At 32.1% G+C, this 21,136-nt stretch overlaps 3 protein-coding genes across 4 annotated transcripts; 1 reads left to right on the forward strand and 2 right to left on the reverse strand.

Moving 5' to 3' along the window:
* Positions 1 to 18: 18 nt before the first annotated feature.
* Positions 19 to 1,059, reverse strand: LOC133286481 (uncharacterized). Its single transcript, XM_061483902.1, has one exon. It carries the CDS (start codon positions 1,057 to 1,059, stop codon positions 19 to 21), a length of 1,041 nt encoding a protein of 346 aa, XP_061339886.1.
* A 4,788-nt stretch (positions 1,060 to 5,847) lies between these two features.
* Positions 5,848 to 7,574, forward strand: LOC133286491 (glucan endo-1,3-beta-glucosidase 14-like). The gene is made up of 3 exons (XM_061483910.1): positions 5,848 to 5,986; positions 6,358 to 7,373; positions 7,503 to 7,574. Exons 1-3 carry the CDS (start codon positions 5,848 to 5,850, stop codon positions 7,572 to 7,574), a joined length of 1,227 nt encoding a protein of 408 aa, XP_061339894.1.
* Positions 7,575 to 11,911: 4,337 nt separating this feature from the next.
* On the reverse strand, positions 11,912 to 20,858 carry LOC133286499 (2-oxoisovalerate dehydrogenase subunit beta 1, mitochondrial). 2 transcript variants are annotated; one of them, XM_061483920.1, is made up of 13 exons: positions 20,337 to 20,858; positions 19,334 to 19,445; positions 18,977 to 19,012; positions 18,633 to 18,692; positions 18,502 to 18,559; positions 18,313 to 18,410; positions 15,382 to 15,471; positions 15,219 to 15,287; positions 15,021 to 15,107; positions 13,102 to 13,197; positions 12,941 to 13,018; positions 12,305 to 12,391; positions 11,912 to 12,207 (listed from the first exon to the last, which is right to left on the reverse strand). In XM_061483920.1, exons 1-13 carry the CDS (start codon positions 20,513 to 20,515, stop codon positions 12,172 to 12,174), a joined length of 1,086 nt encoding a protein of 361 aa, XP_061339904.1. In that variant the 5' UTR covers positions 20,516 to 20,858; the 3' UTR covers positions 11,912 to 12,171. The 2 variants fall into 2 exon arrangements, 1 of the variants encoding a protein (XP_061339904.1); XR_009748131.1 differs by lacking the exon at positions 11,912 to 12,207 and having other exon boundaries at positions 12,358 to 12,391; positions 12,941 to 13,013.
* Between the last annotated feature and the right edge of the window lie 278 nt (positions 20,859 to 21,136).

Here is a 21,136-nt window from a genome sequence, read left to right on the forward strand (position 1 = left end):
TCTGTTGGCTCCAGACTCTTACTTCTGCACAGCCTGTTGGCCTTTCTTCCTTCGATTAACTACCATCCATGGTCCCAAACCTTGACTGCCAGAATTATCTACAGAATTACCAGATTTCTCCTCAGCCTGATGCACAGGTGTAGGCTTCACATAATCTGGACAAGCCTCAGAATTATGCCCATACCTACCACACCTAAGGCAAATCAAATAAAGCCCTTCATACTCTACCCTCTTCCTACAACCATCCAAAACATACTCACCCCTCAAAGGCCTAGAGAGATCAATTTCGATGCACACTCTAGCAAATCTGGCCCTATCTCCAGTTGAAGTTGTCCTGTCAACTTTGATTACTTTCCCAATCACCGATCCTAAATGATTTAGGAAAGGGAATTCACAGTACTCTTGTGGAATCCCTGGAAGTTGAATCCATGCTGCTACCTTATGGATATTAGCCTTCTCAGGATCAAAACAAGGTTCCCACTTCCTTGTGGCAAGATAATGACCCGAAATGACCCACGTTCCACCTGTAATTGCAAGGTTCATGTCTTCCAAGCTACTAAAACGTACGGAGAAAAACTCATTGCCGAGATCAGCAACAAAGATGCTGCCAGATTTCGCCCACATCACCTCCAATCTCTTCTTCATAAACCCGACGCCTATCTTCTTGCCCAGCAGCTTCACTATCAGTGAATTTTTCCACCTTTGACACATTCTCGTTCTCGCTTCTTTGTTACTCCTTATTTCAACGGAACCATCTTCTCTGATAATGGTCTGAAAACCCCATTCAGAGATCGCCCCCAAATTAGGATCTAAAGGCTCCAGATCCGGTTCATCCTCTTCGATCAGCCATGGAACGTTGTCGCCTGACACCCCGTTCTCAACTCCTGTCACCTCAGCAAAGGATCTGGACTTTTCAAGCATGGAAGATCCAGCCTGAAACTCCTTGATCGCATCGCGCATCACAACTTCCGTTTGGATCTCCTCGCCATTCTTCGATCTCTTGATACTCTTCCTCATCATGACCAGCGTGTCATTCTCACCGACTCTCACCTCTCCCATTGAACCTACTCAGCTAACACAGAAAGCAAAGCCCTAGCAGACAAAAAAAAATCGCGCGCGTAAACTCACGCGCCTAACCCATTTTTCTTTTTTGAAATCAGATATTTATCTTACAAACATTGTGATAATTCTAAAGTGGGTATCAGGTGGCTTAATCGGAAGCCAAGTTTCAATCAAAATTTTGTTGGTAATTAATCCTCTTATACATTACTTAACATATTTACATAATATGTTCATGTTAAATAACATATGATACAGTTCATTTTCAATTTTATTTATATTTTGAATTCGATTTCAAGAAACATAATAATTAAAGGAGGGAATCATAATGGCTGATTATAGGGGTATTCTCTCTGAAAAAAAGTACGAGGTTATTTTTTTAGAATTATAAATTGAATAATAAAAATTACAAAAAAATGAAATTTGTAGCTTTTATGATATAACTTTTACTATTCACTTTGCCCAAAAAAACAAAAAACTTTTACTATTCAATTTGTAACTATATATTATAAATCCAAAACTTTTATTATGCATAATATGTATTTTTTTTAAGAAAAAAGAGTATGATACTTTTTTTAAAAAAGTTAAAAAAAAACCTTAAAATTATATTCCTTTCTTTTTCATGACTATATATATATATATAAATCGATCTAATTACACTTCACGCTCCAAATTTTTGATGATTCAAAAAAGGAAAGGATAAGATCTTCCAAATAAAAAAAAAGGATTGGGTTGCGCCATACATATAAAAGAGTATACAATAATGGTGTATTTGGCAAAGCAAATACCATGGTTTAGTTTAATAACGAACGAACCATTTGGATTAGTTGATCATTTGTGAAATATTCCTGTAAAACAAATTTCAGTTAATAATGATTTTGTATCAAATATATCTATTTTTTCTTCAAATTCTGGATAATTACTATTAAAAAACCAATTATTATGATTAGTATATATATATATATTATATATATATATATAAGACTTTAATGCTTTTATAGTGAATGCAGATAAGTTATCTATAATCACTTCTAAAACGACGTCATTTTAGGTTGAAATATTAAAAAATTATAATGATAATTACTATTATAACACTAGAATAAATTATAATTACGAAAATACCTTGATTTTTACTCAAAACGAAGTCGTTTCGGGACCAATGCAGATAATTTATCTGCATTCACTGCAGAGAAAACCAATATATATATATATATATATATATATATATATATATATATATATATATATATGAGGTAGGATCCTTTGATATCAGTGTCAAATTTGACACCTCATCTGAGAGCCATTAGATCAAAAAAGATCAATGGCTCTGATTTGTAAGCATGTGACACCATTTATCTTTTTTGATCTAATGACTCTCAGATGAGGTGTCAAATTTCAAATTTTACACTAGTGTCAAAGGATCCTACCTATATATATATATATATATATATATATATATATATATATATATGAGTTTATCATTTCTCTTGTCATATGCAATAAAGTTATCTCCTGTAACGCAAAACTACATAGAGGGTTGAGAGAATTAATGAGGAGTGTTTTGATAAAATTTATATAATAAAGAAACGAACAAAATTACCAAAGTGCCCCTCGTTAACTCTCAAAACGACGTAATTTTGGAGTTATTAGAGAGAACTTTATCTCCTGTAACAGGAGAAATAATTTTTCACACACACACACATAGGCTTGTTTTTTTATAAAGTTACTTTAGAAAAATAGTCTAATGTTCACTTAAACGACGTCATTTTGGGATGGAAATCATGGTGTGCTTGTAATTTTAATTTATTCTAGGGTTATAATAGTCTTTATCATTCTAATTTTTTAATCTTTCATGCTGAAACTACGTCGTTTCAGTGAATATTAGACAAGTTTGTCAAGTAACTTTAGAAACTTTTTTTTCTATATATGTATGCTGCATGAGAATTGAATTCTAATGCTGTGACTCAACTAGTGGTGGACCCACATTTATTAAAAAAAGATAAAAGAAAAGCTTTGCACACAAATCGAAGAGTCACAACATGAGAATTGAATTCTCATGCAACATAAGAAAATATTTTTTCTACATATATATATATGGGGAGGGATCATTTGACTCCAGAGTAAGATTTCAAAGTCTTACTCCTCATCTCAGCCCTTGATTTCCGTTCATCTAATAGTTATCATTTAATTGAAATTAATAATTAATTAATTGTTGTAACTTATTAAATGATAACCGTTGGATGAACGGAAATCAAGGCTGAGATGAGGAGTAAGACTTTGAAATCTTACTCTGGAGTCAAATGATCTCTCCCCTATATATATATATATATATATATATATATATATATATATATATTTATATATATATAGGGAATAACATTTGTCATTTTAAAGGATGTAAGTTTATATCCTTTTAGATCCTAACCGTTGATTTTCGTCCATCAACGGTTATAATTTATTGGATCAAAATTATTAATTAATTAATAATAATTTTGGCCCATTATATTTGATCCAATAGATTATAACCGTTGATGGACGGAAATCAACGGTTATGATCTAAAAGTATATAAGCTTATATCCTTTAAAAGGATAGATGCTTTTCCGATATATATATATATATATATATATATATATATATATATATATATATATATATATATATATATATATATGTGTGTATTATATTCATAATTACTACTTTAGCCCCTATTAATTTGGGAGTGAATTTTTTATTTATTAATTTTTTTTTCTTTGCATATCTACTCACCTGTGTTTAAGGGACATAAGCTCCATCCGGTGGGATCAACATTGGTGAATGAGTTAAACTCATCTATGGAGCACTAACATAAACTACTCATCATGTAAAACACAGAGACAATGCTTGGTATGAACTTGAAATGAAAAAACTCTTATCAAGTGACATTGTTTTCAATGTAAACAAGTAGGGATAAATCTATCCTTAAAGTATAGTGAATTAAGATCATAATGCACTTTAATTTAACTGAATTGGGAATACATTCTTACATAAATATTTTGGGTACAAATTCACATAAAAAAAACTTGCCCAATTCCATAAATTTGCACCAGCTCAAAGACATTATAGAGAGATTAGAAGAAGAGAGAAAAACAATAGCAATTGCAAGAAAGAAGGACGAATAATTGGTGGTTGAAGCGGGTGTAAATGTGTTATTATGTTGGGTTTAATGTATCTCCATTTAATGGAGATAACTTATATTCACTGATCCCAATAAGGTTAAGAAAAATATATTTTTGTAATTCTAATTTATTTTAGAATTATTTTTTATATAAATTCTATAGTGTTATATTAGTCTTTATCATTATAATTTTTTAACCCCAAAACGATATCATTTTGGGTTCATTGGAAATAACTTTATTTTCAGTATTAAACCCTATTATGTGAACGTGTGTAATTTGAGAAAACTATTTTCTACTGTTATATTTTATTTTTGTGCAGATGTCGTTTGTTTTTTTGTTGAAAAAAGTGTGTTCTTAATTTTTTTTTACTATATATTATTAAACTTTATATATCATTTATAATATGTTGTTTTTTGTGTATGGAAATAATATATTCTTTCTTCATTATGATTTCATATTATTCTATAATATATACGGCTAATATTTGTTCAATTTCGGTATGAGACATTACTTTACGAATGTAATTGGGGCAAATTGAGTTGTTAAATTATTACTGCATATAATATTATAATATAATTACGAAGTGATTTTTGAAAAATTAAATGTAGAATATAAGTTATATTTATTTATCTGAACTAGTATCTCAATTATGCAACCTATAATCGAATATCCCAACCCTATCGATGTTCAATTCGGATCGATTTTATAAGATTGGGTTATTACACAGTAAGAATTGATTTGTGTGAATTGATATTACACTGTCATCTTATGAGAGTTCCTAGAAATCTAGTTAGGATCATGAGAAACTATATCCAATATCCATAGTATTTTTATTTTTTAAGGTTAACAGTCTATTTATTAATATTATTATTACCATTACTATTATATACTTAATATCATATATATGGGAAACAAACCTTTTATATTTTATTTAGTAGATTATTAATTGTTGTTTTGTGAACTTTTATATATTAGTATTGTTATATAAGTGGTTAGTGATAGGAATAATTATTTTTAATATATCGAATAACATTTGATTTGAATCTGAAAAGTATGAGTTTTGATTTTTACAATCATTCGAAATGGATTGGATACGAAACAACTATAGCTTTAAGATTTATATATTTTTTGGAATTTATGTTAAATTTCGGTATATGTTAACGAACGATACACCTAATATTTTATATATGGATACTTTTATTTCGATATAATATTGCTAGCTGTTAGACGGATTCGTTGATAAATGAAAAATAATATTAATGAGGTAGAGTTGCCATATATAAGGTGATATTATTTTAATTACGATGATATGATGTAATTTTTTATATATGTATATATATAAAAAGGAAAGTTGATCGTTAAATGGAGTCACCTTCAATATATATTGGTTTTATTACTTAGAAAAGAGCAATGTAAAATTAATATAATTAAAATCACTTCGAATAATATATTGGCACAAATCTGCAGTTGGCAGAAAAACTGTGTGTCACGGTCTCACGGATACAAAACTATCTGGATATGATATTGAATCCTGATAGATTTTTTTTATATAAATATTATTGGATCTCTTTTTTTATCTATATATACGCACTACTTTTCTGATGCTGCTGCAAAAAAGTAATATACACATGTATGCAAAAAATATATATACACACATACATAAAAAAAACATTATTGGCTCGGTTGGTTCTCTTGGATAATATCATCTCAGTAATGATAAGCTATTCCTTCTTCTTGAGATCAGTGTTGTTGCTTCTTCTCAATATTTCGGGTTTGTTATCTACTTTGTCTATTTATGCATGATTCCTTTTGATACATTACAGGGAAATTGGATGAATTATATGTTATCTAACTAGTTTTATTTTATTCACACTTATCTAACTAGAGGTGAACAAGAGTAATGATAAAATTGTTCCGTTATAATTGAAAGGTCACAGGTTTAAATCTGAAAAGCAGTCTCTTTGCAAGAGTAAGACTAAGTATTAGGATTGCCTTCATCCCACACTCGCTAGTCGGGTTTAATTGGGGAGTGTTTTTTTTTTTTTTTATCTTGGAAATTTAACATTCTAGTCTTAATTCCAAGCATTTTGAAATCAGATATTTATCTTACAAACATTGTGATAATTCTAAATCTGTTTTCAGGTTTGTTTGTGCAAATCCATGGCTTTAGTTTTGGAATCAACTATGGACAACTAGCCAGCAATCTACCTTCTCATTCTGATGTGGCAGTTTTTGTAAAATCTATGAACGTTAATAAGATCAAACTATATGATGCTGATCCAGATGTTCTACTTGCATTCTCCAACTCAAACGTGGAATTCATTATAGGGCTTGGAAATGAGTATCTGCAAAACATGACAAACCCTGCTCAAGCTCAAACATGGATTCAACAACATGTTCAACCTTACCTTTCACAAACCAAAATCACTTGCATTAGTGTAGGCAATGAGGTCTTCAATAGCAATGATAATCAACAAATGTCAAACCTTCTACCAGCTATGCAAACTTTGCACAAGGCCCTTGTTAATTTAGGACTAGACCAACAAGTAAATGTCACAACCCCTCATTCTTTTAACATATTAGCCAATTCATACCCTCCTTCATCAGGTTCTTTTAGGCAAGATTTGATACAATATATCCAACCCCTTCTTGACTTCCATGCTGAATTCAACTCACCCTTCTTCATTAATGTATACCCTTTTTTTGCATACAAAAACAACCCAAATGAGATCAATTTAGATTATACACTCTTTCAGCCAAATTCAGGTTTGGTTGATCCAAATACCACTTTGCATTATGATAATATGTTTTATGCTCAAATAGATGCTGTCTATGCTGCCATCAAAGCCTTGGGACATACCAATATTGAAGTCAAGGTTTCTGAGACAGGTTGGCCTTCTAATGGTGACCCTGATGAGGCTGGAGCTACACTACAAAATGCTGCATTGTATAATGGTAACTTGCTCAAAAGGATAGAGCAGAAGGAAGGAACTCCTTCAAATCCATCAGTTCCAATTGATGTACATGTCTTTGCACTTTTTAATGAGAATTTAAAGTTTGGTCCCACATCAGAGAGAAACTATGGCCTTTTCTATCCCAATGGAACTCCAGTTTATAACATTGGATTACAGGGTTTTCTTCCACAATCCAAATCTTATGTAATGTTAAAATTTAACATACTTGCACACATGTGAAAATTCTCATTACCTTTTGTTTTTTAATACTTAGACTAGTAAATTATATGCCGATTGAGTTTAACTAAGGTTTCCATTGGTCTTAACTTGCAGGCTTTGTCTGTCAATTTTCTTCTCAGTATAATTACATGCTTGATCTTTGCTTGGGAGTTTTCAAGATCTTGATCAGAAGAAGGAAAGCATCAAAGGATATAGAAGAATTCCCATAAGTCATTATTTTTATTTATGTTTTATTTTAAAATATTATAAGCCATTTTTGCTATGAATGTTATTGAAGGAGAGGAAATTTTTTTAACTGTCTCTGTATTTTTTTTACCTTTCAATTTTTATGCAAGTGTTAAAACATTTAAAATATCTAAGGAAATATCAAATTATATGTTAAGATAATTTATATTATCTAAAAGACTTTTTAGAATTAATTTTTTTATTTCCTCATATTTCAAGATTTGGTTTTTATTTGAGGAGTCCTTTATTTAGTATAAAGATTAATGATTTGTTTTTTATATCATATCAATTATTTCATAACACACATATATAATGTTATTCAAATTTTTTTTTCTTTTTTGGGTCTATACCTAAATTTCTATAATTTCAAGGCAAAGAAATTGATATTTTTTCCTGTTACTGTTTCACTATTTGTGTGATGCCACGTGAATCATATAAATATTGAAATTATGATAAAATTAAGCCCGAGGCTCTAAAGGGAAACTGTATGCCACCGCCTTATTCTTGACTATACAAATTAGATCAGTCCGAAAAGTAATTCAATGGGAAAGATTTTGAATCACATAGTAGAAAGGATATTCCAAAGGGTTTAATACAAGGGTTTCCTTTTTTTCATTTGATATGACAAGAGCACTTTCCTACACACACAAATCAAGTGTGGGTCCCACGCTTAAAAAAAAAAGTCAAACCAAAATCAGGATACGACGCCGTATCCTTAGGATACGACGTCGTATCCTTGTTGCAGGAATGAACAGTGTCATTCCTGCAACATGATTCTTATATTTCCCTTAATATAAATGACACAAGTATTTTTTTTAGCAGTTATAATTATACATAGTTATAAGGGACAGGATCCGTTTACAAACTTTTTTGCAATTACACTAATGTAGGACCGGTCGTACACTGTGTGATTAATGTAGGACTGGTCCTACATAGTGTAGTTTGTAAGAGTTTGTAAACAAAAAAGTTTGTAAATATAACCTGCCCTTAGTTATAAGGGATAGGATATTGTGACACCCAAGTTATGTTACACCCATGTGACACCCAGTCAATCTCACCGTTAGATCGCTTATGTTGATCCAACGGTTATATTTATTTTCATCTTTTTATGGTCATGATTTCCCAAATTTAATATTTTATATTTATTTCTACCTTTGTATGGTTATGATTTCCCATATTTAATGTTTTCACTTTAAATTTGGGAAATCATGACCATACAAAGATGGAAATAAATATAACCGTTGAATCAACATAAGCGATCTAACGGTGAGATTGACTGGGTGTCACATGGGTGTAACATAACTTGGGTGTCACAATATCCTATCCTAGTTATAATATATATATATATTTTTTACGTCAATAAATAATTTCTGAAGAGAGAGAAAAAATATAATTTTAATATTATAAATATATATTACCCTTACTACATAATTATAACCCGTGAAATGTTATCCAATTCGTGCGATGCCCCAAATGAACTCTTATGCAACTCCTTTTAATCACCCCCACGAAAAAACCATTTACTATTTAATTTATTAAAGGAAAAAACTATTCTTATGTCGCATGACATAAGTTTTATCTTTTACACATCTTTTGATAATTGTGCCACTTTTTTTTTTTTTTTTTCTCAGGTGGTAGAGTCCACTAGTTTGTCTCTATGACATGAGATAACTATCTTTTTTAACATGAGATTAATAAAACACTTTATTAAAATATGGTAAAAGAGACTCCATCTTCCTAATCTCCCCCTGCCAATGAGGCATATGAATCGTCCTAAGAATAAAATCTTTCTTGTCTTCAGCCATACAAAAGTGCAAATGGGTTGCATCAAATTGAAAAAATAAAAGGGTTTCGAAACCTCATACCAGAAAATCAAACCCCACAATTTTTTTTTCCATGGTTGTGATCCTTATCTTAGATATAGCTCTCTCTTGTCCCAGTAATTTCCCACTTTTACTCCCAGATGATATTTTTCTTGGATCATACGAAATGGAGAAACAAAGGTATCTAGTGTCTTAAGTGAGGAGGATTGTATTGGTGAAAGGGAGTCCTAGTTGTTTGTAAAGGCTTGTGTAGTGGAGAGAGTGATGGCGGAATGAAAGGTTTCTTGAGAGGAAAAGAAGCTCTAAAATTGGTGTAAGGGTAGGTGTAGTAGTCTTTGTAAAATTTCCTATGAGTTTAGAAAGGAAAAAAAAAAAAAACTAATGCAAATAAATTTGATTATACTCTTAATAGGAGAAGGATCCATTTACAAATTATTTTTTACAAATTACACTAAGTATGACCGGTCATACACTCTTAATTGAAGTATGACCGGTCATACTTAATGTAGTTTGTAAGAGTTTGCAAACAAAGAATTTGTAAATATAACATTTTCTCTCTTAATATACTTAGATCAATGAAGCACTGACACATTTTTTTTAGGTAAAAAATACGTGTCAGACACCGACACCTTTCGACATGCATCCGACATGCGATCAACATTTTTTGACACACAGTCAATGTTATGATACGTTCCAACACGCGATCAACGTCTTCCGACACATTTTTTTTTTAAGATCCAAATTTTATTTTATTTTATCTTTTTAACTAAACATAAAAAATTAATTTATAAATCAAATATTTTCTATTATGGAATTTAACATGAAAAATTAACAAGAAAAATTACTTTTGCTTTATATTTATGTTATGAAATTTTAATATTTGATTAGTTATATGACTTATTATGAGCTACTATATGTATTAAACGTAAACTATATTATTTATATTAAAAATATTATTTAATATTAAAATGTGTCCTGACCTGTCGAAATTTTACAATTAACATGTAGACATATCGTATTTAGAATTAACATGTAAACGTATCGTATCCTATTTGTTTATGTGGAATATCCCAATCCGTATGAAAGCACCCCCAACCGTAAATATTAAAATAATATTTATTAACTTGCGAGTCATATGCAAGTTACAAAACCAAGTTGGGAGGTCTGAATGGTGAAAACATAATTTCAACTAACCATGAAACCTGATTTAAAATTAAGGGCTTTCGTTTGATCCTGTTGCAGCAAGGATTTTTTTTTCCTACAACAGAAAATGACAAGTAAAATAAAAAAAATAAATTAAAAGAGACAAATTTTATTTTGTCGGTAGTGTTGCATGATAGGAATCTTGTTCCTGTAACATAATTGTTATTTATCCCTAAAATTAATTATTCTTCTTGGATAAAAAAAAATGTGAAATCACTACAAAAAAATGGCATCATCCATATTTAAAACTATGGCTAAGTTACGTCAAAACCGTGGCTAATAAAAGTAACCATACTTTTTCTAAGCATGGCTAATTGTGGCGTCGCATTATTTTTCCCACATTCTATCTATTATTAGCAACATTTTTATTTGACCGTGGAAACAGTAATTTAGCAACTCAGTGCAACAGTGGCGATTTTTTTTTTTTAAAAAAAAAAATAGCACCATATTATGTCGATACTTCATTTGCAAGTATAATTTTTTGTATAAAATAAAATAATTTAAATTTAAATTGGAAAATAAAAGTATAAAACAACTATTACACCTATAAATTTTGGGGAAATAATATTGTAACAACCAAGTTGTGTTACCATGTTACTACCAATCAATCTCACCGTTAGATCGATTATGTTAATCCAACTGGTATATTTATTTTCATCTTTGTATGGTTATGATTCCCCATATTTAAAGTGAAAACATTAAATATGAGAAATCATAACCATACAAAGGTAAAAATAAATATAAAATATTAAATTTGAGAAATTATGATCATACAAAAATGGAAATAAATATAACCGTTGGATCAACATAATCAATCTAACGATAAGATTGATTGGTAATAACTTAGTAGTAACACAATTTAATTGTTACAATATCATTTCTCTAAATTTTGACCCCAAATAATTGTTTCAAAATTTCGGTACAATAAATATGACAAAAACCTAATTTTAAGAGATTCAAAGATTGAATGTTAAAACCAAAGTATATAAATTATAAAATAGCCCAATTTCAATGAAATACAGCGGAATGTTTAAACCATCATAATGATGCAATACTAGCCTGAATGCATCTTCTTCCAATGCCCGGCAAAGGTTCCTAACATGAATTATTACCTACCATATGAATATGTAACAAAATATTATTGAATTAACATCTTACGGACAAGCAAATAAATGAATTTTCCCATTGTTTGGTATGCAGATTTTCCTTGAAATCCCGAGAAAATAGGGTGAGAAAAAATATTTTTCCGTTTGATAGGAGGAAGAGTGAATTTTGTTCCCATTATTTCATTTTATACTACTACCGAGTCCCACACGAAAATATCATCTCACCATAGTATTTTTTTTCCCATCGCATCAGAAAGGATTAACAATTTTGTGTCACGAAAATGTCTCCTCTCTCTCTCACCATGGTGTGCATCACACTAATGCATCACCAGCAATGAAAATGATCATTATGATGATGGCATCAAGTTAATGTAGATGGCAAAAAAAAAAAAGTGATTAATCTCATTAGTAGTTGACAGTTGATTTAATTGCATCCAATATCTGCATCAAATGAGTGACAAGCTTGTGTATCAGTCAAGACATCTCTTTACCATGCTGCATATAAATAGAAGAAAATAAAGGCAAACAAACTATTTACCTTATTCTTGGTTGGCATGTAGAAGGGTTCAAAAACCAGAGGGAAAGGAGTGTCTAGACCGCAAATTCTTGTTACAGGGGCCTCTAACTGTAACACAAAAGAAAAAGACCGGCTTGAGACATGACCGGGTTGAATTCGGTTATTCTTGAAGGCATATACATAAGTACATAACAATTCCCTCGAAGTTTTCATTATATCGGAAGTATGCTCAGTTTTACACTCAAACAACACCACATGCATATATATAATCATTTTAGCCTTTATACCCATTTTATATATCATTCAAATTAGTGACTCCAACTTTCAGAAACACGTTCCCCTCTCCCAAAATCCTTTTATATTTCCCTATCTTTTTACATTCAGGGTAATCATTGAATGCAACTTTTTTCTTGTATAATTGCAAATAGGCTATTTCCCGAATTCAAACCCATAACCTTTCAGTCACAAATGAATAGTTTTTACCACTGCTCGAGGCTCGCTTTCATGATATATATCTAATATATATTTGGCTTTTTAATTATAGGGACACAGTGGAGGAAACAGCAATAAAAATCTATCTCCAAGTCGGTTGTAAACCATGCCCTATTGACCTTAAGAATTTGTACATGAAGCTATGAACGAAAGGATGGATCATACCCTTGAGAAGCAGCGTTCGACAATGGAAGCCGAGATTTCAGCACCAAAGCCTCCAGTTACAGGAGCTTCATGACTAATCTACACAGTACAGTCAATGCATCATGTAAGGAAACACCGAACCGGGATAGGATACAGTATTATTCTATAAAATCTTTACTCACAAGCAGTCTTCCTGTCTTCTCAACTGAGGCCTCCACTGTTTCCTTATCCCAAGGAATTAGTGTCTTCAGATCAATCAATTCACAAGAAATTCCCTCCTGCAGAATCTCGTAATAACATTAAAATTTCAATTGCGAAAAAATTCTAGATTTCTAGATACTAAGCGAATTCCTCAAATACAGGTTATATATTATCATACATACGACAAATTGTGATGTCAAACTTTCTTTTACAGAATTATTACGATTCTGTTCTAAAGTAAAATGCATAAACTATGAATTGAAATTAAGTGGCCTAAAAGAAAAGCAACTTAATTAGCAAGTCATTACAAAATAAGAGAGGAGAACCTGTGAATGAGATGCTCTAACTAGTTTTAGTTAGATTCCCTATATGTAGGTATACTAATGACTCATAAAACGGATAAATCCATTTTTTAAAGAACTGTTCAAGAAACAAATGATCCCCTTTATCGCTCTCGCTACGAGCGTATCCTCTTGGGTTCAAGCTTTCCCCAACCCCTTCTCATCAAGGGACTCCTGACGTATACGAAGGAGTGCGGTTCGTTCGATAAATTCCTACCTCTCTATCTATTTCTGGCAACTTCTTAATTGGAATTCGAGGATATCTTTTAATTTTATTAATTATTTCGTTTATCCCATTCTGTATCCCATTATGATATTTTACATCAGTGAATGGTCCGAATCATGTCCAGTACAAGTATACAACATAAAATATTTTCTACAAGAAACCACATCTTAATTAGTTTGGATTAGTTTGGTATGTGGCATTGAAAACTGTTTTCCGGGTTGATATGATGATAATGATTATTCTTATAATTGGTAGGACAGAAAAATAGCTTAAACCACATTACATGAATCAGAGTTTCCTCCTAAACAGGATGGATTGGTGATTCCATCATTCCATGCAAGATGGGACAGAATTAATTAATTAATTTTCCTGCTTGCGCTCTTCATATATGTTAAAACTCTGGGTTCTTTATGGGTTTGATTCACAACAATAAAGCCAGAAACCAAGAGTGAAACAGAGAGAATAAAGGAGAGGTATTTTTATTATTCTGAAAACAAGAATTACAAGAAGTTATATCCTCCCACCAGGGAAAATGCCCAAACTGAGAGCTATCTCAGTATTCAAAATCTAGGTAATTCTGAATACACCCTAACAATCACTTAACCCCTCTTTTTATAGCATTCCCCAATACATTTCTAACTAACTAAACTCTCAACTGCCTAGCTGTCCACTAACTGGACCTTCTCCTTGGGTCTTCTCGAATATTCTTTCCATGTTGATGGTTAACCACCACTCTTAATCCCAGTCGTAACAGTACATGTGAAAAATATAGAATAGCTCTAACCCAAATTGACATTCCACTTGGCTGTATGGACTATAATTGCACCTTGACATATGTTCGTTTACATGATATACAATAATGCACCCATCACTCGTTGCCTATTTTCCTTGTATTTTCATGGTTCAGCATTGCTAAATATTTTGGATAGTTATAATACTTGAGTTTATTTGTAATAATGAAATTATGCGTCGAATCTACATCACAAATTATTACACATATATACATAAATTAAACGTGATAAATTATGTTCTTGTTTATGCTATTTGATCTCAGTTACCAATTGTATTTTATCCTAATTTCCTATATCAAACATGGGACAGGAACAAGTTTCCCTTCCTTCTCTAAAGCAATACAACATAGGATGAATAATCATTAATTTATTACACCTTATTCGGTTTCTTTCTGGAAAAACTGATTCCACATTCTAAGCGTATCCTTAGTGTTTTACGTTGCATCAAGAGAAATTCTCCAGTGATGACTAGTTCACCATACCCAAAAATATGCAGAATACATGTTCTAAGCACTTTCAGTTGCAATGCAAGTGTCACTTACTTTTTCAGCATCAAGACAAGCTTGTTCCATTATAGATAATTGAGCTCCCCATCCAACAAGTGTAATATCACATCCTTGCCGAATCACCTGAGTACACATTTTAATATTCATCAGAGTAAATGTTTCACAGAATAATGTATCAATAATATTAAGCAAAACTGCTTTTCCTTCTTGCATTTAGTGTGACTTGTGGTGTACCTCAGCCTCAGATAAGGGCAACATATAATCATCCTCTGGTACTTCTTCAACAGCCAAACGATAAAGCCACTGAAACCAAGAATCCCATGATTTAAATTGTAAAAGTTCACATACTATAAAACTATGCACACAATTCATTAAGGTTATTCTTGTAGAAAACAACCTTTGGTTCAAAAAATACAACAGGATTTGGGTCTCGTATGCAAGATAGCAATAACCCTTTTGCTTGCCGTGGACTTCGAGGGATGACCACCTATACAAGAAACTCTCGAGGCATTGGAAAAAATACATCAACCATGTAAAAAAAGACAGAAAGTGAAAAGAAATTTGGTTCTCCTACAAGAAATGTGCCATATGCAGTAATTCTCATGCAATTCCAAGGAAGTAATAAATTACAGAAAGAATTAACCAAATCTATGTGCATTGTTGGAAGTAAATTGCACCCAATAGCTATATAAATGTATAAAGAACCAATTTAACACAAAAGCTTAAGCTATTGGGTGAGGCTGCATTAATGGTTTTATATTTCTCTAATACGTCCCCTCACACGAAAACCCATTGGGCTTGAAGGGTGGATGATGCATCATGCCTAGCCTACATGTGCTAAGAAATTCCACAATACCTAATCATTTATTAACTGAATGAGGGCAATGAGGATCGAACTCTTAACCACTTGGTCAATGGTCACAGAGGCTCTGATACTATGTAAAGAACCAATTCAACCCAAAAGCTTAAGCAATTTGGTAAAGATACATTAATGGTTTTATATTTCTCTAACAAAATGCTTTAAAGTCATTGGTTATGAATTCAACAATTTTCATATCAATAGGAAGCAATTCCTTGGCAACTTGTATCCATGAATATAAATCTTAAAATATATGCCTCAATCCTAGAACTAGTATTATAAGACATTAACATCTGTGATTGGATAATGACTTTTAACTATTTTAGATTTAAATTATTCTTCATGGGGCGAGGATGCTCCGACAAGCAGTCAGTTTCAACATCAATGCCTTCCACCACCAAGCATACCTTTCAATAACTTATGGTTGCATCAACTATTCAAAACATGAGGGCAGGCTTCTTCAACCAGGAAAGTATGATGCCGGGTGCTTATATTAATTTCATTATTTTTGGGTTACTTTATTTGATAACATATGTTCTACACATTTGAAGTTAGGTATAGGTATTACAAATGCAAGGTTCAGCCCATGTTAATTGCATCCCTAAAGAACTAGCATTTCGTTACCTCACTTACCCCCATTAGGACCTGTTCTCATTAACAAACAGACTTAAAAATTTCTTTCCTTCAAATCCATTTTTTTTTAATTGAATACTTTGAAACATGGGTTCAAATTTGGGAAATAGCCTCTTTGTATATATGCAAGGGTAAGGCTACGTGCAAGGATTGCCCCACCCCATCCTTGCTAGTCGGGGTTTAACGGAGAGTGGGTTTTCTTTTCTTCTTCTTTTTTTCTCTGAAACTCACCAAACCTTAAAACTAATTTTGCAATAAATGTCCAAAGCACCCCAGACAACCAATGTCAGTCCTTAAACACCACCCTTTTGTAAGCTGATGGGCCTAAAAGTGGTATCATAAGCTAAGGCACACCCTTAACCGAATTTATCTTCAATAGGCCTTCAATCCCGAGGTTTCCTTCAGTTAAATAAAAAAAAATCATAATTCTATGCTTGAAACCATGACTCCATCGTTGTCCTCTGTCATTAGGCAAAAAGTTGTTTACTTTTTAAGTTCAGAAAATGTATTCATCATGAATTTCATCAATAACAGGACTGCCATTCTTTTCAGAAGTCACACCAATTCAAGAAACTTTGTCTTTAACTTCTTTGCATGATTTTCTTTCTGTTACTATCCCTCCCACCATTCTATATCCTTTTTTAAAAGTATTAATCTTTTCTGTTTTTTTAATAATTTTGCAAGCATATATATACAATTATTTTACCCCATTTCTAGAAAACATATGGTCTGTGTCTCTCTCTCTTACACAAACACCAGTCTACTGGTAGTCATAATTGATGCAGAACAAGTAGAAGAAAAAGGGAAGGAAAGACAAAAATAAGAGGCAGGGGGGAGAGAGAGACTGAAAATCAAGGGAAATAAAGAACAAAGGAAAGATATTGAGGAGGAAGAAATATAAGATAGAATTTCAATTATCAATTAATGAATAAGTTCACAATATAAATTGCAAAGCAATTCTTAAATAACCAAACTCAATTTGATAACCAAGCAATCCCAGATTCAATATAGGGTAAATGACACTCCCCTCCATGAGAGATTCATAAGTGCTACACTTTAGTCCATTTTAACGTAAACAAGCCTTTTAGGGGCTGTTTTTCTTTCTAGGTGACTCTCAGCATCATTAGTGATTAGTTTTCAACCACTACTATAGACTTTGGGACTTTAGAAGATGAAATGAATATTTTGAGCGAAGTCCCAAAACTAATAATAGGAGTGTTTAAAACTTCATTTCATCTTCTAGAGTCCCAAAGTCGATAGTAAATGTTCAAAATTAGCTGCCCTTGGGAGACTCAGTCATAGTTGTTCACTACTGCTAAGAGATTCCTTTATATTAAACTGGACTGAACTGTAGCACATTTTCTAAGGGTAGCACATTTTCTTCTCTCGGGAGGAGAAGTGTAATTTTTCAAAATAGAGAGGAAGACAGAGTAACTTAAACATATCTTCGAGGAGCACATTGTAGTTTACCCTTAAATATACACTTTTACCAACAGCCCAAAAAATTCAAAATCGGAATAAATTCCCAATGTCATATTCCATGCACCAAATAATCCCAGTGTACATTACAAAAGTATTCCAGTGGTTGCAGAACAATTTCCTTTATAAAAAAGTCAAAAAATTCTTCCCTAAGATGAGTGAGCTGTTATGCACATGGATTTCAACACTTGCCACGCTACCTCAGACTTAGTAATTTGAACATATCTACTGTCCATAAAACGGTCAAACAACACATTGTTGGTAGGCTTTATTATTTCAAAAACAGGTATAATGAACCAAAGTATAGAAATATAAGTTTCTAACTATCATACTGAAGTCCATATGGAAGCACCGTACTTTGATACCAGGAACATGACAGAAGAAAGCCTCGGGGGATTGGGAGTGGTAATGCCCACCATGGCCCACAGCTCCATAAGGGGTTCTGATTGTTAAACCTATAAGAATGTGTAGAAGTTTATAATGCAACCAGTGAAAATATAGAGATAAGCCAGAAACTTCAACACTAAGGCAGTGAAAGAAATTTACCACCACAATTAAATTGGTTTCCACTCCGGTATCTGAATTTAGCAGCTTCATTGACAATCTGGAAACCAAAATTGGTCAATTCCTGATGAAAAGAAGGTTTGACTAAACCTAGTCATAGGAAGGGAGCATGCCTGGTCAAAAGCAGGATAAATGTAATCTGCAAACTGGATTTCTGCTATGGCTCGATTATCCTGTTATGCAAAATAAAAAAGGAGCTTTAACTCGATATAAAAAACCACTCCCCGTTAAACCCGACTAGCGAGTGTGGGGTGGAGGATATCCTTGTACGTAGCCTTACCCTTGCATAATTGCAAAGAGGCTGTTTCCTGGATTCGAACCCATGACCTTTCAGTCATGAAGGAACAGTTTTACCATGAGCTTTAACTCGATATATGAAAAAAAATTAATTATATTAGACTGTAGTAAGATTTGATGGTAGAACTAGAAGTAAATTATTTTGACCTCACAGACTCACCATTGCTGCAAGACCAATGCCAAAGCCAACGATACCCTGAGAGTAGCATTTAAATATAAAAATTTTAAAACAATGCTAAGGATATACTAATTAAAGAAATAATTAGTAAGATACATAGTAATAAAAAGAAGAAATTCAGTGAAATGCATAACCAAATTATTTGGGGAAAATTTTAGGGGGAAATTCCATCAAACCCTTTTCTAAAATGCTCTTTTTGTTTTTCCTAGAAATTCCTTTTGAGATTTGGGAGTCATGTTTTCATACTCCTTCATAAATTTATATATATTTACAAGGAAAAATGGAAATAAAGAAAGAAAAGTGGAAGTGCAGAGACAACATAAAGCACATAATAAATACCTGTTCACAGAGAGGAGTATTAAAAACTCTATGTTTACCAAATCGGTCTACTAAGCCGGTTGTGCAACGGAAGACCCCACCAAAGCTTACATCCTCTCCAAAAACATAAGCACTGGGATGAAGTGCAAGACAAGATAAGGATGTACACAGGATATTTATGTTGACAAATATAAAATCAAATAAGCCACAGATATAGTTTCACATAAGGAAATTTGAAGATGCGAAAACAAATTATAGTAATACAACTGATAGAACTTTAAAGTTTGACAGGTAACAGAGACAATTCATAACAATTTTAGTTCACCAAATGAATTAATACTAAAAGAGACAGACTCATACAACTTTACAAACACGCTAAAGTTTCATCGACACGTATAATATACGAATACTTGAATAGAGTTTGTCCATTCAGGTGCTCAAATGCAAAGCTTCCAATAGCAACCTTAGTAAAAAGAGTTTGATTAACATTAGACAATTTACAATTCCATTAAATCTCAAAAACTGAGACTTCGGAGTTACTAGCAAATATTTGTAATCTTCGCTATTCAATCCTGTATAGTACCTATATAACCACTTTCCTACTAGAAGCCCCTATGCTAAAGTAAAGATCAAGTCTTAAACAATAAAAAAAAAGAGCCCCGGAATTGAATATTTCTTGAAATGATGTTAGATATTACAGCTCAATGTTTCTTTCACCCTTGATCTCCCACCCCAGCTTCTTTTCTGTGACTTTGTGATTGGGAAAACTAAAGCTATTTTCAAACCATTTCATCACGTAATTTGATTTATTAGCTACAGAAATTAGAAAAATCTCCAAAAAAAAATATGATAGACTAAATCATAAGATTGCAACTGAAAACAGTTTGAAACAATTATAACTGATAAACCAAGTACATTGGGGTTGAATAATATTTCTAAGTTGTGTGTGTGTGTGTCTACATACATAGAATAAGGCAAAAGATATAAATATAAAAAAAAAATGAAAAAAGATAATGACACCCACCGAGGATCAGTATCCAAAGCAATGTGGAGAGCTTGGTTAATGGCAGAATAAAGGTTCAATGATTTCACACCTTCCTCAGCAGCACCCTTTTGAATGCAGGATGAGGAGGTGGTGGTGGAAAATCCCCTCTTGGAAACCAAAGAAACCCATTTTCCAAATCTCCTCACACAGGTTGACATGTCTATTGATGAAGTGATTATGATGTGAGAAACTTACTGATACAACTAACAACCCAAAATAGATTTTAACTTGAATTAGAGCAAGTTCTTCTCTTTTCGAATCTTGGGTGTATCCCAAATTCGTGGCTTAGAAGTTGAGGCAATTGGGTATGCCTAGAAGTTCAATAGCTTCAAAGCTTGCTCTGTGGAGTGCATGTACGAGGAAGATGAAAGAAACATCAACAATCAAACGGTGATGAATTTGATTTTCCTATGGTTCTAAAACAATTCTATGAAATCTCAACCATAAAAAAATGACTTATTTTGTTGTAAAAAGTAAATTGTGAAGCTTTCGAAACCAATGATAAATGTTTGAGGAATAGGGATCAATGAACAAATAACAAAAAGTGCAATTGCAAGCACAAAAATAACGTTGTTGGGTTCCGAAATTTTAAGTCAATAAAAAGAAGATAAGGTCTGGTCTGTGTGTGAGTCAGAGTCCCGTAATTATGATTATCTTGCAAAATGCTAATAAAATATGGAATATATTTTTTTTATGGTGCAGTAAAAAAATTATTTTATATTGTAAAAATAAAAGTACAAGTGGTTTCCACAAATAAGAGGAGAGAGAAAAAAGAGTGA

The sequence above is a fragment of the Gastrolobium bilobum genome, unplaced genomic scaffold (assembly GCF_033153095.1).
Source record: "Gastrolobium bilobum isolate Gb01-03AN ecotype WA unplaced genomic scaffold, APGP_CSIRO_Gbil_v1 utg17957, whole genome shotgun sequence".
Taxonomy (NCBI): Eukaryota; Viridiplantae; Streptophyta; class Magnoliopsida; order Fabales; family Fabaceae; genus Gastrolobium; species Gastrolobium bilobum.